General features: G+C 39.0%; 2 protein-coding genes and 1 pseudogene across 5 annotated transcripts in view; all 3 read right to left on the minus strand.

Moving 5' to 3' along the window:
* Positions 1-20,010, minus strand: part of LOC6045655 (hemicentin-2) — a 149,616-nt gene that overhangs the window by 109,682 nt on the left and 19,924 nt on the right. The window lies entirely within an intron of this gene.
* LOC6043631 lies at positions 5,274-6,215 on the minus strand (annotated as a pseudogene).
* Positions 7,176-7,739, minus strand: LOC6040708 (thioredoxin H-type). Its single transcript, XM_038250864.1, has one exon. The coding sequence runs from the start codon at positions 7,617-7,619 to the stop codon at positions 7,176-7,178; it is 444 nt and encodes a 147-aa protein (XP_038106792.1). The 5' UTR covers positions 7,620-7,739.

Below are 20,010 nucleotides of genomic sequence, written 5' to 3' on the forward strand. Positions count from 1 at the left end.
AAGCTGTTTCTTGACCCCTTTCCTTCCGATCAGCGTACTAGCCTTTAAGGAGGAATTTCCGATTCTGTCAGGTAAATCACTTCCCCGTAAATAATTATTCCACAATGCTATCTCATGCCAAACGAACACACCCCCCGGGATCATCTGGAGAATCTATTTCAGCCCGTGTTTACCGATAAGTAGACTTCGTTGGCCAGCTAGTCCTGCTACAAAAGTGAATCAGCTCTTCAGTTGCCTTTTGATGGTGCAGCGTCCGGATCAAGTTCTTCCAGTAAGGGCCAGGAGGAGCATCAACAGCGGCACACCAAATTTGACCGAACATTTTCCACCAATAGGTGATTTTGCAAGAGCTATTCCAGGCTTATAGTGATAATGTAACGAAAAAGTAAGTTATTTAAATTTTAAACGTTCACTTTTGTACACTCCACACTCCACCTTTCGCGAGGAACTTCGGGAACTTCTCGATTGAACGTTTCAGCATTGCGTTGCAAACATTGCATCTCGCTTTGTAAGATATCTTATCCCATAAGTGTGAGCGAGACGTACTGTTTGCGCACGCTTCTTATATGCGCCTCTTTAGAATGTTCAAATCGCAGGGCCAGAAGTCAAACTTGACAAGTGGCAAGGGTGTAAACTGACCAAGGTACATGCGCTGTTTGTCGGAGTTGAGTGTGCACAAATCTGCAGAAAAATGCACCTCGATTCGCAAAGTTAATGATCGTTAATATTTTTGAATTTATAAATTGAATCGTAATTTTCCTAACATTCTGAAATAATTTATATCGTAGTTTTTATGAAAATTATATGGATTTCTAAAAATCCTTTTTCGTCAGATTTTACAGTTAGTCTGAACTGGACTTTTTGATTGTTTACTAAATCTTAAAACTTATTTTAATGGAGCTCATATTTATCTTTGGTATGTTAATAAAAAGAAGATAATTTTGCAAACTTTTGATACAAGTCTTTTTTAATGCTGTCTATTTATTGTTTGATTATTGTTAGTTTAAATGTTATTTAGGAGATGTTGGATGCACCATGAAACTGTATGCTTTTCCCAAGGCTATCCTATTTTTTTATTACATTCCTGTTAACATAGTTACCTACATAGTCAATTTGGTCCTAAAATTCAATTTAGTTTGTTGAATTTATTACTGACAACAATGAAGTTTATTTTTCTGAGCACAATAAACTTTGAACTACCACAAATTGTTTAAAATAGATTTTTACTTGCTTGACAGCTCGTTCTATGAGGTCACACAAGGCAAAAGATGATTAATCGAATCAAAATAGTCTTTAACTGTTTTTACATTTTTTGTATAACTAGGACTGCTTGAAAAATAGAGTTATTTTATTTTAGAATAATTTGCTACTAAAATTATAAATCGTTGCTAATAGGTTTTTCAGAAATTATTCCTCCAATTTCAATAACGTTTGGTCAGCCAGAATCAAATGTTACGTACTCAATTCGTAACCCAAATGTCGTGGGTTCAAATCCCGAGGAGGGTTGTTTATAAGTTTGAGGCCGAGCCATACTCATCACTTAACGGTGCACATCAACCAGAGCTTTTGCACCCAGATTTTAGTTACAGACACTTTAGTATCTTTAAAACTACGGGAACTATCGATATGATTTTTCATTCATCCCCAAAGTACTGTCTACAAAGTAATTTACAACAAAGTTTGACTAATTTTACAATCGCGTTGTTCCGGGATTGGGTCCGTAAGTTTGACAATTTTGGAATAAGAAGACAACAACTTCCTTCGTTGCTGTGCACCCTTAAATGGAATATCTCTATTTTGCTGTCATTACAGTTTTCCACTTTAGTCAAATTTGAACATTTCATAACTCATTTCCAAAAATATGTTAGATTTGTCAACAACATATGTAATAAGTGCTATATTAACAAAAATAAAAATGTTCACTAAAGCTTAATTTGAAAATTTTTAAATCACTTTACAGGTGGTCCAAAGGGCCATTTTACATGATCATTTAAAATGGGTCCGCGGGCCACATTTGGCCCGTTGGCCATACTATTGTCACACCTGCTTTAAAAGGGTGACGACGGGTGAACTAGGGAAACATATATTTACTATTGACTTTGAGTGTAGGGAAACAAAATCTGAAAATCTCAGCAAATCTGCAGATATCTGCATGCCTGGCATCTCTGACTCCGACAAGATATCCGACATTCAGTTTAGCAGCAACCATGGCTTTCTACCTATGATATACAGCCTTGAGCAGCAACGTCATTGATGCGAAACGTCAAAGTTTTGGTTGTAAACAAATCTCGCTATCGCAATCGTCCAATTTTCTCATCATCTAGCCGGCAACTTCGCGACTTGTCCACAATAGTAGGCGATTCAGAGGCAGCACCACCTTCTACGGTCGCTGTTGCAGGTTTCGGATCAACCTAAGCTGAATTCCTAAAACTCAGCGTTCAGCAAGACGGAGATTATTACGGTAAGTACTCGCAATCAATTCCAGTCCCTTTCCTTTGTTAACTCCATGTCTCATTAAATTTTCCAGTTTACGGTCGACTCCTCATTCAACGAAGATCAGTGATCAGTTTGGCACAAATTAATTTGAGGATCATTCGATTTGTAATCAGAATCAGCCAGAAGCGATATTGATTTCGACGCTATATAATGATAATTTCTTGCATCTACAACACCATAACCGCAACGATAAGAGGCCACCACGCAGCAGACTTCCTCCAGGGCAAAACTTCGCCAAAACGTTAATTTGTGTCCCAAGAAAATAGTCTGTATGAACCTCTGCCAGCAATTTGCCCTCGAAGATTTCCGACCGGCTGACGTGCGCCAGAAAGCTGAGTTTGTATGTGCCAATATGACCCAGAAATTGGAACATTATAGCCTGCAAGCGTAAGTACAAAATGTTCATGAGTCTAAAAGTGTATAAATAAGTTCGAAACAAACATCTTTTTAGAATGCAGTTTCTTTTCAACTGTAAGCTGGCTGAGTGCATGTCCATCTGACGGCAAGAAATGCAGTACAACGGTGGAACTAACGAGGGCAACAACAGATCTGATCTGATTCTGATCGAGCCTCGAATCAACGCCAACCACATCCCAAACCGTTTGCACAGCCTGGAACGATCGAGACTGCACAACTAAAGAACATAACACGGATCAAGAAACTGCCAGAGTTTACCAATGGTGAGTTAAAATGATCTGGGAGTTTCAAACCTCAAAAGATTATTAAAATAATAGTTTGTTTCTTTTTTTTAGATTAATTTTCGTGGATTTAACCTGACAATTTGACGTATACGCAGGAAATATGCAGCGGGTTTAAGATCTCATTTGAAAAGGAAATCTTCGAGGCCACTTATCCACCAACAAAAGTATCAGAAACGTGTTTGGTAAGTTCATTCCGTATTGCCAAAATCACCACCACACTGCAGATAGTTTCAGTACCGTCATCTGGGGTGAATCGGGACTACAGTCTGAATAGGGACAGCAGTGTTAAGAGCACTTAAAGGTTTTAAATTTGGAAATGGATGTACACATTTTGTTAGTCTGAGTCTGTTCTATCCGAAACCAACCAAAAAAATCAAAATATTTTATAAATACCCCAGTTGACGGTACTATTTTTTAATTTTAAAGTATTTTCTATTTTAATATTTTGCAAACTTCTTTCAGAATGTATGTTTATAATGCTCCGCTGAATCTATTCTCCGACATAATTTCCAAACGCATATTTTTCCAAATATATCTTTGGTCAACTTTAAGCTGTCAAAGTATAAAATATTCAAATTTGGCAAAATTGTAAACAAAAACCTATTGCTCTGTAGCCAGATTTTTATAGAGCGTTTGAAAATTACATCGGATTCGAGATTCAGCGGAGCTAAAAATTTTGCTTTGGTAAATTTACATTAGTTTCATCGGAAATTTACAAATATCGAACATTTTGCTGTTGCATGTTTACATTGGATGGCATTGAAATTTACAATGAAATTGATTTAAATTCGCATCATTAATGACGTGCACTTTTGGTACATCATAAATGATGTAAATTTACCGAATTTTTTTTTCTGTGTAGTTAATTACTACCCAGTCAAATCAATCCGAATTTTGAAACAGAATCTAATTAGAATCGAATACAAATTCCGTTTCAAACGCAACAACCGGTTCGAACACGGAACCAGTTGTTGCGTTTGAAACGGAATTTGTATACGATTCTAATTAGATTCCGTTTCAGAATTCGGATTGAGTTAACTGGGTAATGTCACCACACTGATACACAAACACAACGTAGGGTAGATTTGGCATTTGTTTATGTACGATTTAACGATCTGTGATTGAAGAAGCGATTAGTTCTACACAGAAAAAAAAAATCCGGTAAATTTACATCATTTATGATGTACCAAAAGTGCACGTCATTAATGATGCTAATTTACATCAACTTTATTTTAAATTTACATGCCATCCGATTTAATTGTGTAGAACAAAAAGCGTTTTGAAAACATGTAAATTTCCGATGAAATCTACGTAAATTTACCAAGATTTAAATTTTTTTTACTCCGTTGAATTTTAAATCCGATGTAAATTTCAAATACTTTTATGGCCAAAATGTAGTATGAAAGATCACTCTTTTGTTATCCTTTCTAATCAATTCAAGCATATGATTCCATTGAAATAATGCTTATTATTGACCAGATAAACAAAAAAGAATCAATTCAAACTAAAGGCGATCAAAAGCTTGAAAAATAGTATGGGATTTTCAATTCAACGGAGTAAAAAAAATTCCACAAAATGCATACTTGTTTGTCATAAATTCAGATTGTGATTTTAGCTCTGCGGTTTTTACTCAGAAAAAATGGCAATACTTACAGTTAAGCATTTCAAATCGTGCACCTTGCACCTATAGCCGAGTACTCATCTCGATCAACTATCACTTCAGAACTTCAGAACTAGAACTGGTGATGAAGTCGAACACGGACGGCTCGACCGAAACCCTCTGATGCAGATTGACGTCGCGCAGCAAAATACTTTTACTTACGCTCGAACGAGAGCAGAAATAATCCACAACATCATTTCTGCCAGAGAGCCTCTGGTCACTGTAAGGCCGTCGTTGCGTCCTGTTGCGTCAATCCAGCGATCGGCCAAATTCAAATCCCTTTTGAGGTTCCTGGATGGGCTGAATGGATCAGCGGCTTTGTCGAGCTGTATAAAAAAAAAGTATAAATTAATACTCCACAATTGTTGCTATTCTATTACAACTTACCAGCTGCGTGTAACTCTTCTGGGCTGCTTCCTGCCGACGACTGGTGTCCCTGGATTTAGTTAGCGCACACACGAATACTTCTTAGCGAGCCGACACGGACACCTGCCAGACGCAGATGATGTTGTCGGAGTAGCCGGCGTACAGGGTCTGTGCGTCGGTGGACCGGGCCAGCGAAAGGCACTGCGGCAGGATGGCATTCGACGGCTTCAGTTCCTCGACCATGGCCAGGTCCCAGATCTTAATCGACGGTCCGTAGGCGAAGCACAGCCAGTACCGGTTCGGCGAGAAGCAGAGCGCGTTGATTACATCATTGTGCTCCAGCGAGTGCAGATATATGTCATCATTCAAATCCCACAGGAACGCCGCCGGACGTGCACAAGGAACCGTCGGGCGACACCGAGTAGAGGTAGCCATTGTGGCCCAGATGGTCTATCTTCAACTTGCAGTTGGCTAGGTCCCAGACCTTGATTAGGTTGAAGTGGTTCGGTGAGAAGCGTACACAGGACACCCAGTCGGAGTGACCTTCCTCTTGGATGGTGTTCTTGCACTCGGCGAGCGTATTCCACAGCTTGATGGTCCTGTCGCGCGAGCCGGACACGATCTGACGATTGTCCACGGAGAACGCAACCGACAGGACGTCCTTGGTATGGTATTCGAAGCGGTGGGTCGACTTGCCGGCGACCAAGTCCCACAAACGGAGGATCTTGTCCCAGGAGCCGGATAGGGCGTAGTTACCGTCCCAAGAAAGCACAACGTCGCTGATGAAATGCGAGTGGCCGTACTGGCGCTTCTGCGGGATGCCGTAGCTGACGTCGTCCCGGGTCAGCCCACACGATCAGGGTCTTGTCGCGCGACGGGAATCATGTCCGTTTACTTGGCGATCTGGTTAACTGAGCCGGAGTGGCCAACCAGCTGGCCGCGGAGCTGCAGCGTCTCGGTCATTGTTGATTAGAGCACTTCAAACTTGGCAGCGTGATGCGTGCCGCACTGTTTTACGTTTCGTGGAGAAAAGTACTTTGTAATCGTCCGGCATGATTCTGAAACAAACGAATTATGATTATTGTAAATTATCACAAAAAGAAAACCAAAACAAACTTGCATATTATTTCAGTCACAGCAGGTGGGAATTTTTTATCGAATTGAGACGAAAACGGATAATCCTGAGAACAGCAAAAATGACAGCTCACGCAAAAGAATGTCGACTCAGGGTTGCTACGGTCAATTTATCTGTATTTCCTGGCGTCATAAATCTGTACATCAGCGTTAGAATGCCAAAGTATTCAGAAGAAAAATGATATTTTTTTGATTCATATAAAGTCTTTGGCAGAAAAAAAAAAATAATCAACTTGTTTAATTTATATAAAAGGTTTAAATTTTTTTTAATATGATTAAATTTTAATTGGTTAAAAAAATATAGTATAAAAGCTTTTGTTATAATCGATTGAAAATATTTTAAACCCATCTCATAAAGCTAATTTACCAAAATTTACAAAAAATGATTGCGTATGCTCAACTCGAGGGGAAACAAGAACTTTGGGGTCCCCGGAATCACGCTCACCTATAAATTTTTATAGGTGTATTGTTTTTGTATTTTCAAAAAGTTCTACCAAAAGGAACATAAAAAAATCTGAAAAACAAAAATTTTATAAAAAGAAATCAAAATTTCATTGTTGTCAGAAAAGTACTCTTTAACGCAAAATTTATCGCTTCATTCAAAAACATAACCAATCTTACTCAATTTAAGGACCCAATTCCCATAACAAAATTCGCTTAAAGTTTTGTCGACTCCAACAAAGGCTGCACCTATAACGTACATCACTTTGATCTGGTAAGATACCGTTATTTGCAGTGGTCAGCTGTCAAGTTGACAACGTCGATTGTGTTTTTTGCAAAAAAAAATCGCGGATTGCTGGAAAAATCACAAAATTAATTCAATTTTTATGTGTGTCGCGGCCACCCTTCATGAAGATCATTACGTTTGCGCGGTTGATGTGCGCCTTTAGCCAATCCTCAAGCGGTTCCTTGACACCTCCACCAACTGATGTTGCTGCTCCGGCCAGCTTTCGACACTTGGTCGTCAGCGCGGCAATGTCCACACGGTCCACACCATCAATTCGATCAACGGCCTTTCCCACCTGGAAGAAGTTCACCGTCGGAACGGCATCGATCTGGTGCTTGAGCACCACCTCGAACAGTTCATCCGCCGGAACGTCCACGAACTGAACCGCGGAAAACTGCTTGGCCAGTTCCATCATCACCGTGAGAATCTGCTTGCACTGTTCCGCCCAGTCAGCGGAAAACAACGCCACGGTTAGGGCCGGCGATCTGATAAGTTTGTTGTACTGGTCGACACTGGTCACGATCGTGATGGCCATGCTGCTGCTTGTGGAAGCTATCGTAACGGAGAAAAGGGAGGAGCTGCCCAGCCGGATAATCTCTGAGGTTGATTCGGGAGGAAAAACAAGCCGTGCGCGAGCGACGAGAGTTTTCCAGACGAAATCACAAATTTGGCGCCCTGAAAACGACAAAGAAGTGACACACACCAAGTAAATAAGATAAGTACTTACTTTTCTTTTGATTTGATGAGGCTGACAGTACGTTGACGATGCGACGAAACCCACTAGAAGAGCTGCGGAGGTGGATCGCTTTTTTCCACTCCGACTCCGGTTTCGTAAGATTCAGCGACTTCTACTTCGATTCCAGCTTTCCAAACAACTTTTCCTAGTTTTGACTCCACAATCCAGCAAAGCAGTCTTGAAATCTGTCCGTCAGTATCAGCAGCGGAAACACTTTTCTTAACTGCACAAATTGTTTTTCATTCTCCAGCAGATGCAAGTGGGAATAGAAATGGCTTTCTGAACACCGACCGAAAATGTCCCCAACTGCAATAGAGACTGCTTATTGAATCTTGGTAGTTGGTTAATCGACCGGAAAATAGAACAGATTCCGCGAGCAACCAAGCTGACCTGCGAGAACACAACTTTGTTTTGATTTTGCTTGCTGTCAATCCCAAACGCAGGCAAAACTTAACCAATTTTACATTGTTTTAACGTTTACGTTAAACATGTTTTAAATAAGATTCATGGTTTACATGCTTTTCGTGCATTCATATCTGTTGATTTTCATGAACGAACTCTTCGTTTACGTAAAATTCATCAAAAACATTGAATCTGATTTTACATGTTGGCTCTTTAAGTGAAATTCAACCGTTTACATCGGATTTCAAATTTACATGAAGTGAGTTTACGTTTGAAACAATGTTTACGAGTCAGGTAAATTTACACTTTTTTTTCTGTGTAAGAACAAATGTTACATTTTAAGTTAGGTGCAATAAAACGGTCTCTTTCTACTTAAGCCTCCGAGCAGGCAAGTCGCCTCTCGGAGCACTCGAATCCGGCGTTTTATTTATACCGCCCTGAACTCTGGTCCACTGGTCGTCCGCTTCGTCTGCTGCAGGAAGAACCGGTAAACTGGTGGTTCTGGCCCCCGCAGTGTGTAAAGTTTGAAGGTGTAATTTTGGAGGGTTGAATATTACCTCTTTTATGATGTAATTTTACCTCACTTTAGACTGAAAAAGTTACATTACACCAGGATAGTAGTAAAATCACACATTTTCAGAAGTTAAATTATGCATTTTTTTCATAAAAGATGTAATATTACCATGATTTTTTTTTACTGTGCACAAAATCAATTCGAAAATTCATTCATTAGATGTTTGAACCTTTACACCTACGAGACCGGTCAGCTGCAGCTCAAAACTGAGCAACATGGAACAATAAACAAGATACAAGGAATAGAAAAATCTGTTTTTCTTTAATTTCGGTAACAAGACATAGTAAAACAAACTGAAAATAATTTCACTGTAGGGTATTATGGTGATAAAGTTGTAGACTTGATTTTGTTAACAAATTGTCAGAGAAGCAATGCAACGCAATCCACTTTAACGACCTCCGGGTCTTTTGTGGGCTCTGTTGCAAGTTTCTGCTCATTTATAGGCGTCCGAAGGTTATGTGTGGTGAGTCACTCAAAACCTCTTTTACGCAAATGGACTGACGTTTTACTTCCCCATCCGATAGAAGCCCAGGAGGATAAGGAGGGATCGGCAGCCGAAGCCACTAACCACCGCGCCACGAGGCCCTCCTTGTCAGAGAAGTAAAATTCATAATTTTAAACTAAATTTTTTGGTGATTATCAGGGATGGAATAATCGCAAAACAATCAATTTCGCTTGCGAACATTCTTCACCCTCTAAAGAGAGCGGCGAATCACGCAAAAGAAAATCGTTTCCGAAATTCTCCAAGAAAATCAATCTGCTGATGATTTTTTTGTGAATTTCCTTATAAGCTCCACCTAAAATCACTTATTTCACTTTGTTTACACACATTGCCCATCTACAAAATGTGATAGGTCATTTTTCGACGTGTGACGTTACAAGTGTAGTAGTGAAAAAGATGTTCTGCCGAATAATCAAGATGATGATTTTTTGGATTCCTTTTACCGATCTTTCGTGCGCGAGAGAGGAGAGCCATGCTCTCTTCCGATTTTTTCTTTTGATGAAAATCCAAAGATTTTCTTTTGATGATGATTATTGCATCATTGGTGATTATGAAAATTGTCACTTTAAGGGCTATTCGAATGAAATTTAAAAAAAAATATGCCGAGATAGTTGCAACTTCCAACACTGTGAACCATTTCATGTCACTACTTTCCCTCTCTAGCAACTCCAGCGCGGGGACTCAATTGAAAGTGGGCCACGTGGCGAATGGGCAAGTGAGCTGAACGAACGAACGAACCCTGCCGGCATCCAATTGTATAATGAATGAATTTTCAATTCGGAAAATAATGCAATAATGATATAATTTCGAGCCCATACGTGTATTGCACATAATCAGAGTACTTTTTTTCCTTCTCTCATTTCGCTCTCCGTTCATTATTCCATTTCATGGTTTATCGCAGTGTGGGTGTGCAATTTTCTGGGTGGCGCGAAAAAAGGAAATCCGTCATTTGGGGTGAATCGGGACAGCTATTCTTATGATGTTTTTCACAATATTTTGATATTTTTAATTGATTTTAGTTAGATTAGATTCAGAGCAACAAAATTAGTGCACATGTCCCAAAATCACCCCAGTTGACGGTATCACCAATATTGCCGATCTGGCACCAAAATAGGATGCGCTGGCGGGTTGGGGAGAAGGAGTCGCGATCCCGATTGGAGAAAATTGATTTCAGTAAGTTTCAATTAGACGAGCACCGGGGTGAAATATTGGGCCACTCGCATAAAAAATAGTAATTGCCAGTGGCAATTAAATTCGCGCCGCAGCAAATGAATGGCCATGATCTATTCATGGCGTGTGCTGTGCTGTAAGAGGATCAGGCCAGATCCTGGGAGGTGGAGGGTGTTATCATTTGATTGAAACGGTGGGTCGAGAGGTGTGGGTTGGGGAAGCCAATTGATATTTTGATGTGAGTGGTTTTGTGGAAATATTTTAAATTGAAGTTATTGGATTGTGAATTGGCAATTTGGCATGAAAAGTATGTGCAGACCGTCGAATCTACAATTTCTAGTCATCCATTTCAATACTTGGTGCTTTTTTAATTTAACCTTTCGTCATTTCCAATTTTCCGATTTTTTTTTTATTTATATAGGTAAGCCAATGTTAACGAGAAATGTGATTAAAAAGGAGAATGGGCAAATATGTATGGGAGCTGGTCCAAGGATGTACATGGGTCATTCTCTACCAACTCACACGAAATCGGGAAAAGTTGCCCTGACCCCTCTTCGATTTGCGAGAAACTTTGTCCTAAGGGGTAACTTTTGTCCCTGATCACGAATCCGAGGTCCGTTTTTTGATATCTCATGACGGAGGGGTGGTACGACCCCTTCCATTTTTGAACATGCGAAAAAGAGGTGTTTTTCAATAATTTGCAGCCTGAAACGGTGATGAGATAGAAATTTTGTGTCAAAGGGACTTTTATGTAAAATTAGACGCCCGATTTGATGGCGTACTCAGAATTCTAAAAAAGTTTTAAAAATTCTCCCATTTTCCGTTACTCGATTGTAAAAATTTTTGGAACATGTCATTTTATGGGAAATTTAATGTTCTTTTCGAATCTACATTGACCCAGAAAGGTAATTTTTTCATTTAGAACAAAAAATTTCATTTTAAAATTTCGTGTTTTTTCCAACTTTCTGGGTCAATGTAGATTCGAAAAGTACATTAAATTTTCCATAAAATGACATGTTCCAAAAATTTTTAAAGTCGATTAACGGAAAATGGGAGAATTTTTGATACTTTTTTAGTGTTTTTTTCGATGAAAAATACGTTTTTTCGGAATTCTGAGTACGCCGTCGAATCGGGCGTCTAATTTTACATAAAAGTCCCTTGACACCAAATTTCTATCTCATCACCGTTTCAGGCTGCAAATTATTGAAAAACACCTCTTTTTTCGCATGTTCAAAAATGGAAGGGGTCGTACCGCCCCTCCGTCACGAGATATCAAAAAACGGACCTCGGATTCGTGATCAGGGACAAAAGTTACCCATTAGGACAAGGTTGAAGTCTATATGGGAAAAAATGACCATGTGTGAGATTCTTGTAGGAAATTTATTTTCCTACAACTTTGTCGAAGGGTGCTAAACGATCCGAGTTGATCCTTATGAGTCATTAGCAATGCGATGAAAAGAAATCGGCTTATGTACTTTAAAGTATATAAGGGGCATATAAAAAGCATATCAACATGAAAAAATAAATTTAAAAAAATTCACCAAAATTCAGGTTCAATTCGGATCGTTTTGCACCCTTCGACAAAGTTGAAGGAAATTAAATTTCTTACAAGAATCTTCCACTTGGACAACTTCGGGCGAGACCTGCGCCACCTAATGCCAAAATCCTGAAGCGATGATTTTCCCCATACATTTCCGCGGTTTTCCCCATAAAAAAACTTCAACGATAAAAAGCGACCCCTTAACCTTAACCGATTTGGCTCAAAATTGGCACAGTTACTTATTATTGCCTAAAGAATCTCTTCAGATTTTCCAAAAAATACAATTTTTCTTGTCACCCTAATGGTCAGCAACCAAAGGCTGTGTCAAAAAAAAAAAAAAACAAAATATCAAATTATTCGCTCTACACTGTAGAGTCTGCAGCATTGCCTTGGCGTTCTCGATCGCGGGATTCCTACTCGAAGGCTTGATTGTTGAGGCTATTGCAAACCTCTTTTTACACCTTAGCTTCCATCGACCCCGGGATTCAAACTGACGACCTTTGGATTGTGAGTCCAACTGCCTACTAGCGACTCCACCGAGGCAGGACCCAGGGAGACGACTCCTACACCTGGTTTGAGCTAACGACCTAACCCTTTAGGTTAGATCGGGCCAACATTTACTTCCCCATCCGACGGAAGGCGTGGTCAGACAAATCTCGTCTCGAAAAATGCCACCGGGACCGTCTGGGATCGAACCCAGGCCGGCTGGGTGAGGCATCAACCATGCTCGTTTTAGCTGCAAATGAAAATTAAAATTGAAAAACTAAATTAAAAATTGCTTTGACCATTTTTTTTATCATATAAAAATGATTTTGCAATTCAAATTTGAAGGACAAAAGTGATTTTTAAAATCATAAAAAATCCTTGTATTATTTTTTCGATGTATTCCACATGCATACTTAAAAGTTTGCCGAAGACACGAAATCGATCAAAAAATTCCCTCAAAAGATATTCATTTTTGAATTCATGCTTCAGTGGTGTAAACTTACGTCTTTCGGCGCACATTGGCAGTTTTGTGACGTGCTTGTCATAAAAGGAAACTATAATTATGTAGGTTTGAGCGCAGTTCTAAAATTGTTTGTCATTTTTCCAACATCTGTCGCCTCGCATTAACCGGCTCCTGGGTTAACGTCATGGCCCGAAAATAAACATCAAAGAACCTGATGATCCAAATAATGATCCGTTGACCGACCGTCCGACCATCCGTCGTGGTGGTTAACGCATTTTGGAAAAGGCTCTTCAAATTTCCACAAATAGCCAACAGCTCCAACAGCAGCCATGTGTCAGAGAGTGATAAGCAGTGAAGAAGAAGAAGCGTCCAACGGCAGCTGATCCCCAACCCTTGGAATAACCCTTTCGGCCACGACCTTTCCACTTGTTCTTCCGGTTCTTTCCAACCGACCGACCGGCGGCCATAACAATCGATGGCCTCGTCGTCGACCGGTTTGTTCGTGAGTTTCTGCTCGGAGCAATTTTCCTATAATATTTAATGGATCATTGGCTCAGAAAAGATTTAATAAATAAAAATTTCAAAATTTTCCAAATGTTGTTACGTGATTGAAATTTCAAGTTCGTGCCGTCTTGCTGTTGGCCTCAAGTTCAACCGTTCATTGTCGTTTAACCAGCGAAGCAGGAAAACCCCGTTTCGTTTTTCCGCTCCCGGAGCACGGACGGAAAACTTCTGAGGGACGACCTGGGCTTCGAACAAGACGATGTGCAATCCTCGTTGAAGACGATGACGACGACGAGACGTGCTGCTTCGTTGTGCTTTCCTGTGACACGATGGTGTTCAGTGTTGACCGGGGGAGAGTCTCTTTGCCCAAATGATCCATTGTTGCGCTGAACGAACCGTTGTTGGACCGTTTAGGCCAGACCGGGAATCGAAGGATGGGGGCTCAGGTGCATTTGGGCGGGTTAAGTCGTCAGGAAGGAACAGTGATAGCAGCGGCCTTGAATTGACGGAAAATAATCACGATTTATGGAATGTTCAATGTCAAGATAAGCAGTGAGAGATGCGGCTGAGTTTTTTTTCTTGAAATCAACGATTTTTCACATTTTATATTTGGATGCACTTATTTATGTAATTTTTCCTGAACTAAAATAAACCATTACAGAATCCCTACAAATGTCCATAAGGGTGATGAAAGAAAGTTGACTTTTTCGATTTTAGGGAATCTTGTGGGTGTTGCAAAAAGTGATTAAATTAAAAAGACGTTTTTATCGAAATAGATAGCTGAGAGAAAAGCTCTGCCAAAATCAAATGAAAGAATAAAGCTCTCGCGAGTGAACTACACTCAAACCCCGATGGTTTGACACCAACTGTCAAATCAACGGGGTCACTTTTTAGTTTGACACCCCTTTTACACGTTTGTTTTGATAGTTAGTGTGCGTGAGTGCCGTGTAAAAAGTGACAGTTCGTCACTTTTTAGTTTGACTTTGACCAACCAACGGGGTACAAACTAAAAAAGTGTCAAACGAAAAGTGACCAACCACCGGGGGTTGAGTGTATTACAAAATGGTGTCAGTTCGTTCATTGGGCAAATTCATCCCATTGAGTGTCTTATGTTGGAAAATGACCAACTTTTAATCATCGAGCCGTGGTAGCCGAAACGGCAAAGGCGCGTATTCGATATGCCAAAGGTCTTGTGTTCGATTTTTGATAACAGCGCTTGTTTTTAATATCGCTTTCACCAATACAGTCGAATTTCTGCCCATCTATTCTACCAAATATGAATTAAATTAGTCCTTAAGTGAGCGAAATTGAAAGCACCCTCTATCCCCCTCAATTATTTCCCTCGCACTATCAATGGTTTCATTTATCACGTTATATTGCGGTGTGCCAAATTCCATTCTGCCCAACCAGCCAACAAACCAGCGCAGTGCAATGAACCGATCATTATCACCCGGTAGGAAATATGTGTTTGAAGTGAAAACCAGAACACTCCACATATTTGGGGGTCCTTAGCTGCTGCTCGATGGCACACAATCGATTCATAAATGCTCACCGACCGCCACGACCATTCATTGCACTGCCAAAGAGAGCTCAAGTGCATTTTGCGGAACATTATTTCGTCGAGGGGGAGTTTGCATCACAACCACTGAACAACCCAAAAATGGTACCCAAAATGGGGGATTCATGAAGTTTACATTGTTCTGTGCTGAAACTACTCGACCGGGCTCTCTGGAATGTGGTGTGGCAAGCGCTAAACGGCTCCGAAGAGGATCTCAATGAATATGTCATTAGGATGGGACGAAATGGTAGCGTGTGGGCACTTAACTGAGTTATAGTGTAATATTGTGACAGTGAAAGCGACTGCTGTAGCGGCAGCTGCTGGATGCTAATTTTAAGTGCAGACCAATTGAAAGCTTTTCATGGAAATACTAGCAGAATTGGATGGCGAAAATTTACCAGGAATCGCTTGATGTTTTAAGACTGACAGTTGTCACTTAAAATTATCATAAAAGCATTCTTTGAAAAATTGAGAAAATTAAACGAAATGAAAAAAAACAGTACAACAATAAAGTAACAAATTATTATGAAGTGAAATCGCCTGATTAAAAATGTAATCAACTATAAACTCAGGTATAACCGAAAAAGGAAGAGCTACTAAATCACTGAAACGACTGAAACCCAAATTTTTTAATTTCTCTCGCTTTGGTGTTTATAATTATTATGAAGCTTTGAGCATAAGCTTTGTAAAAATCATTATAGAGACAACGTTATAGGTGAATCAGGAGACAATCAAAAAGATTTCAAGCTTGAAGATCTGGCAACACTGTCTGAAGTTATGATATCTTAAGTGATATTTATGTACTGGTTCGAAGCTAAATCTCACTTAACTGTGAAAAAAAGTTTTTTCTGTAAAACTTTGACTAGTGTTAGATTCTTATATGAAATAATTCAAAATCACGGTAAATCGTCAACTTCTTCATAGTAAAAACATATGGCATATAACATCTGGGAGTGGTAACAGATTACGTGCTAAAAATGTGTGTTTGTATATCAGTACTTCAACCAACTATCATTTTTTTATCAATTCAAAATGAAGTGACCCAAAAAAAACTTTTTGCTATTGAGGTATTGAGGAGAAAATCGTGACGTCAGAAATTAACACAAATCACTCAAAGTTCATTTTATGAGTGAGTCTTTAAACGATTGACAGCTACACTGCCCCCATTTTTCTGTGGGTGAGAAAAGGAGGCGAATACTTTATGAAAATTATACCTGTCAAAATTTCCAGCCTCAAAATTTTGTCGCGAGTTGATTTTCTACTCTATTCCGTCGTGAAACTACTTATTTTACCTGTCATTCTCGAGCAACGAAACGGCCTACTTTTCTCTACCAAAAATTACAGAATAGAAAATTAATGCCTTTCAATACCAGTGCTGAAAAGTTCTACTTTTCAACACTGGAATGGGTGCTGAAACGTTGAACTTTTTTTTTTATTTATTTTTTCGTTTTTAACGGTGCGTTAGCACGTGGATGTTTGACATAAAACTCCATTCAAAAATCGTGTTTCGGAATTGCAAATGTTGCAAAAATGCAATGTTGCAAAAATGTACGACTCGTGTTGAAAAAAACCTTTCTAATTCTATTTCATTTTTTTTTCTTATGAGTCACGTAAGATTGTTCTCATCATGACATTATATACTGAAAGAACTTTAGCAAAACATTATAATGAAATATGTAAAACTGACTTATAATAAGAGTTTGTGAATTTGTTCAACAAGTTTGATCTTGTTTAATTATAACAGAAAAATAGCCAAAAAATATATATTTGAAAATAAATTAATGGGCAAGCACATGCTCAGTTTATGTTATATTTTTTTCATTCATAAAGCTATAATGTGTTCTCTGATATGCTTCTATTTTATCTATTTTACGTTTTATTGAATTTCAAATCAAAACAAGATTTAATTCTGTCTTGCGAAACTTCGATTTAAAAAAACGCCAAAAATCAATTTTCAACCAATTTTTGATCTTTAAAAAGCATTGGAAATAAGCACTCTTAAAATTTTAGACAATGTATGGTTTGGAAGTTTTAGTTGTTTTATGTGACTTTGCCAATGTTTTTAAAAATGTCATTTTTTGAGAAGTCAACTTTGGCTGTGTTTTTTATTAATATTTCGTAAATTTTGAGTAAATGTAATGTATGCATTAATTTTTCTAGTGTCCCAGACTATGTTTTTACGCATTTGTTTTACAGTTTAAATGATAATGGTGCCATTTTATAGCAAAAAGTGTGAAAAACGAGCAAAAATTGAAAAAAGTGACAGTAAAAACATGAAAAAACTAGATAGGCAAAATGTAATGATAGGAGGTGGTAGAATAGACCGAATACTATAAAAAAACATAAACCAAACAAGATAAATGCAAATTAAAATACTAAAATTGAAACAAGAAAAACATAAAACAAGAGATGTAAAGTTTTTCGTAGAACAAAAGTTGCTCAAAATGACAACCTAAACACGGGAAAAATAAAAATTTTCGAAAAAAAATTTGGGCAGTAGAGGGTTAATGTACGTTTGAATATTCTTCGACATTTCAACAGACTTTTTAAAGTACAATAAACATATTCTTAAAGGTTGTCATCTCCCCCTTCACATGATTCTTTAGAAAATCACAAATCAAACATGAAATCTGCATTTTGTTGCACGAACTGCGTTTAAAATATAACGCAGACACTGATTCCGATGGTTTCATTTGTCAAGCTCCCTCCATATCGTCGTGAGTGTGCTATCTTGTCACACGTATACTTTGTGAAAATTTAAGTACAAAGACGTCATTTTGTTAAGCTTTCAGTGCGTCACCATCTGGCCTTAATAGATCCACAAATTTGATTCTAATCTAGACTATGAAAACCGTAGATACTCCGTGCAATTTTGACACTGTTCATATGAAATTAAGTTTCAAACAAATGTGCAAATTTGTCACATCTTGCATTTGCGACGCAAATTAAATGGGATTTTTGGTCAGATGCTGTTTGACCCTCTGACACGAACGCCTATGCATTTCCCCCCAAAACGTCAAAATGACGATTGCGTCAATATAGCAAGATCACGCCGAAACTTTCTACAAGGGCACCATTTTCTCTGTGATTCCTGCCCCGTGTATGATAAATCAATTACTACAACGCCACTTTGGGCGAAAACCGGTGAAACAAAGAGCTTTAGCTTTCCGGGAAATGGGTTGACTTTTGCACGACACACCACCGTTCACCACCACCACCACGCTGAAGGCGCCGGAGAACAATCATATTTGCAGTGGGTGAAAATGGGTTTCTGGGTGGCGGGTGTGGGTGGCAGTGATAAAACTTTCCTTCGGGGAACATTTCCGGTCACGAAAGGGGAATGTTTCTTCGGGTTTCATTCAATGAATATTGATTGGAATGGCGTGTGTCTGATGGTTGCAGCGGATCCTGGAGAGCTTCCACGAGGGGGTGGGGTCACGAGCTTTTCATGCAGAATGTTACAGAAACGGATGATACAAAGGGGCTGCTCCGCTTTGACAAAGTTTTGACAAAAGGTGAGCAGAGCGCGCGCAAATGATTAATCTGTCGCATACAAAAACACCTCTCGGTCCTCCAACTCAACCCCCCCACCCACCCCAGTAATCTCAGTCACGACAAATGCCACGAGGGCATCCGGGAGCATGTATTAATTAATTGCAGGTCGGATTCGATACATGTGATCCCCGATCATCATCACGGAACAATTAGCAGCAACGTGAGCCTGGAGAGATGAGCCTCCTCCTGAGACATAATTAAAATGGTACAGTTTGATGCACCCGCGAGGGACGACACAGGCAGTGTGATTTGCAGCAATATTTGATCGGTTCGCGGAACATGAATAAAAACTGCTGGCATCACGTGAGTCACTTTCATTATCTGTGTGGTTCGTAATGAGAGCGCGTTGACAAAGTATACATAGGTGCAAGCAATTAGTGCAGTATTCTTTCTTCATGTTCAGCCAACTAGGCTGTTGTTAGAATTGAAGACCGTTTGTTATTGTGATAAGCATTAGAAAGTTGTTGAACTAGTTTCGGTGGACGTATTGAGCCCAAACCCAAAATTAAACCTTTATTGGACGTAACAGGAGCTAGCGCATTGCATTTGATTTTAAATGGGATTAAACCCGTGAAAAAAGATTTTTTTTAAATGACTTTTTGAGGCATTTTGGCCACTAAAGCATTTATTTTTAAAATCTTTGGCCTGTAGGCCAGATCCTTGCGCATCTTTTGGTATATATAACATTGAAATTTGGAGCACCCTGGAGCTCGGTACAGACCTTCAAAGTTTGTCATTTTTTCGAAAAATTGACCCCAGCAAAATCAAATGGAGTCTAGGGCGTCGCGAAGCACGACGCATATTTTTTTTGCCGGGGCAGATTTTTGGAAAAAATTGTAAACTTTGAAGGTCTGTACCGAGCTCCATGGTGCTCAAAATTGCAATGTTATATATACCAAAAGATGCGCAAGGATCTGGCCTACACGCCAATGAACGCTTTAGTGGCCAAAATGCCTCAAAAAGTGACATTTTTGAAGAAAAATCATGTTTCACGGGTTAAATCCCATTTAAAATTCAAATGCAAAGCGCCAGCTCCTGTTACGTTCAATCAAGCTCATATTTTGCATTTGGGCTCAATACGCCCACCGAAACAAACCCTTGAATGCCCGCCAAAAAATCATTTTTGTTACATCTTAATATATATTCACCTCTCTTGCGGATATATTTAAAAAACATCTTTTCAAAGTGTTTATTAGTAGGCATTAATGCTTAAATAAGACCCAACCTTTAAAAAATCCGGCAACACAGTCCTCTTTATGGCGCTCAAAATACTTTTATGATCATGGTTGCCAGGTTACCTGATAAATCTGAACATGCTAGATTTTTCAGGTGTCAGCCAGAATAAATAATAATGTGCCAAATTAAGTTTTTTTAATGATTTTTAATTTTTTGCCAATTTTGATTAACTTTTTAATTAAAATGAACGTTTTAGTTTA

This window comes from Culex quinquefasciatus, chromosome 2 (genome assembly GCF_015732765.1).
Source record: "Culex quinquefasciatus strain JHB chromosome 2, VPISU_Cqui_1.0_pri_paternal, whole genome shotgun sequence".
Classification (NCBI taxonomy): Eukaryota; Metazoa; Arthropoda; class Insecta; order Diptera; family Culicidae; genus Culex; species Culex quinquefasciatus.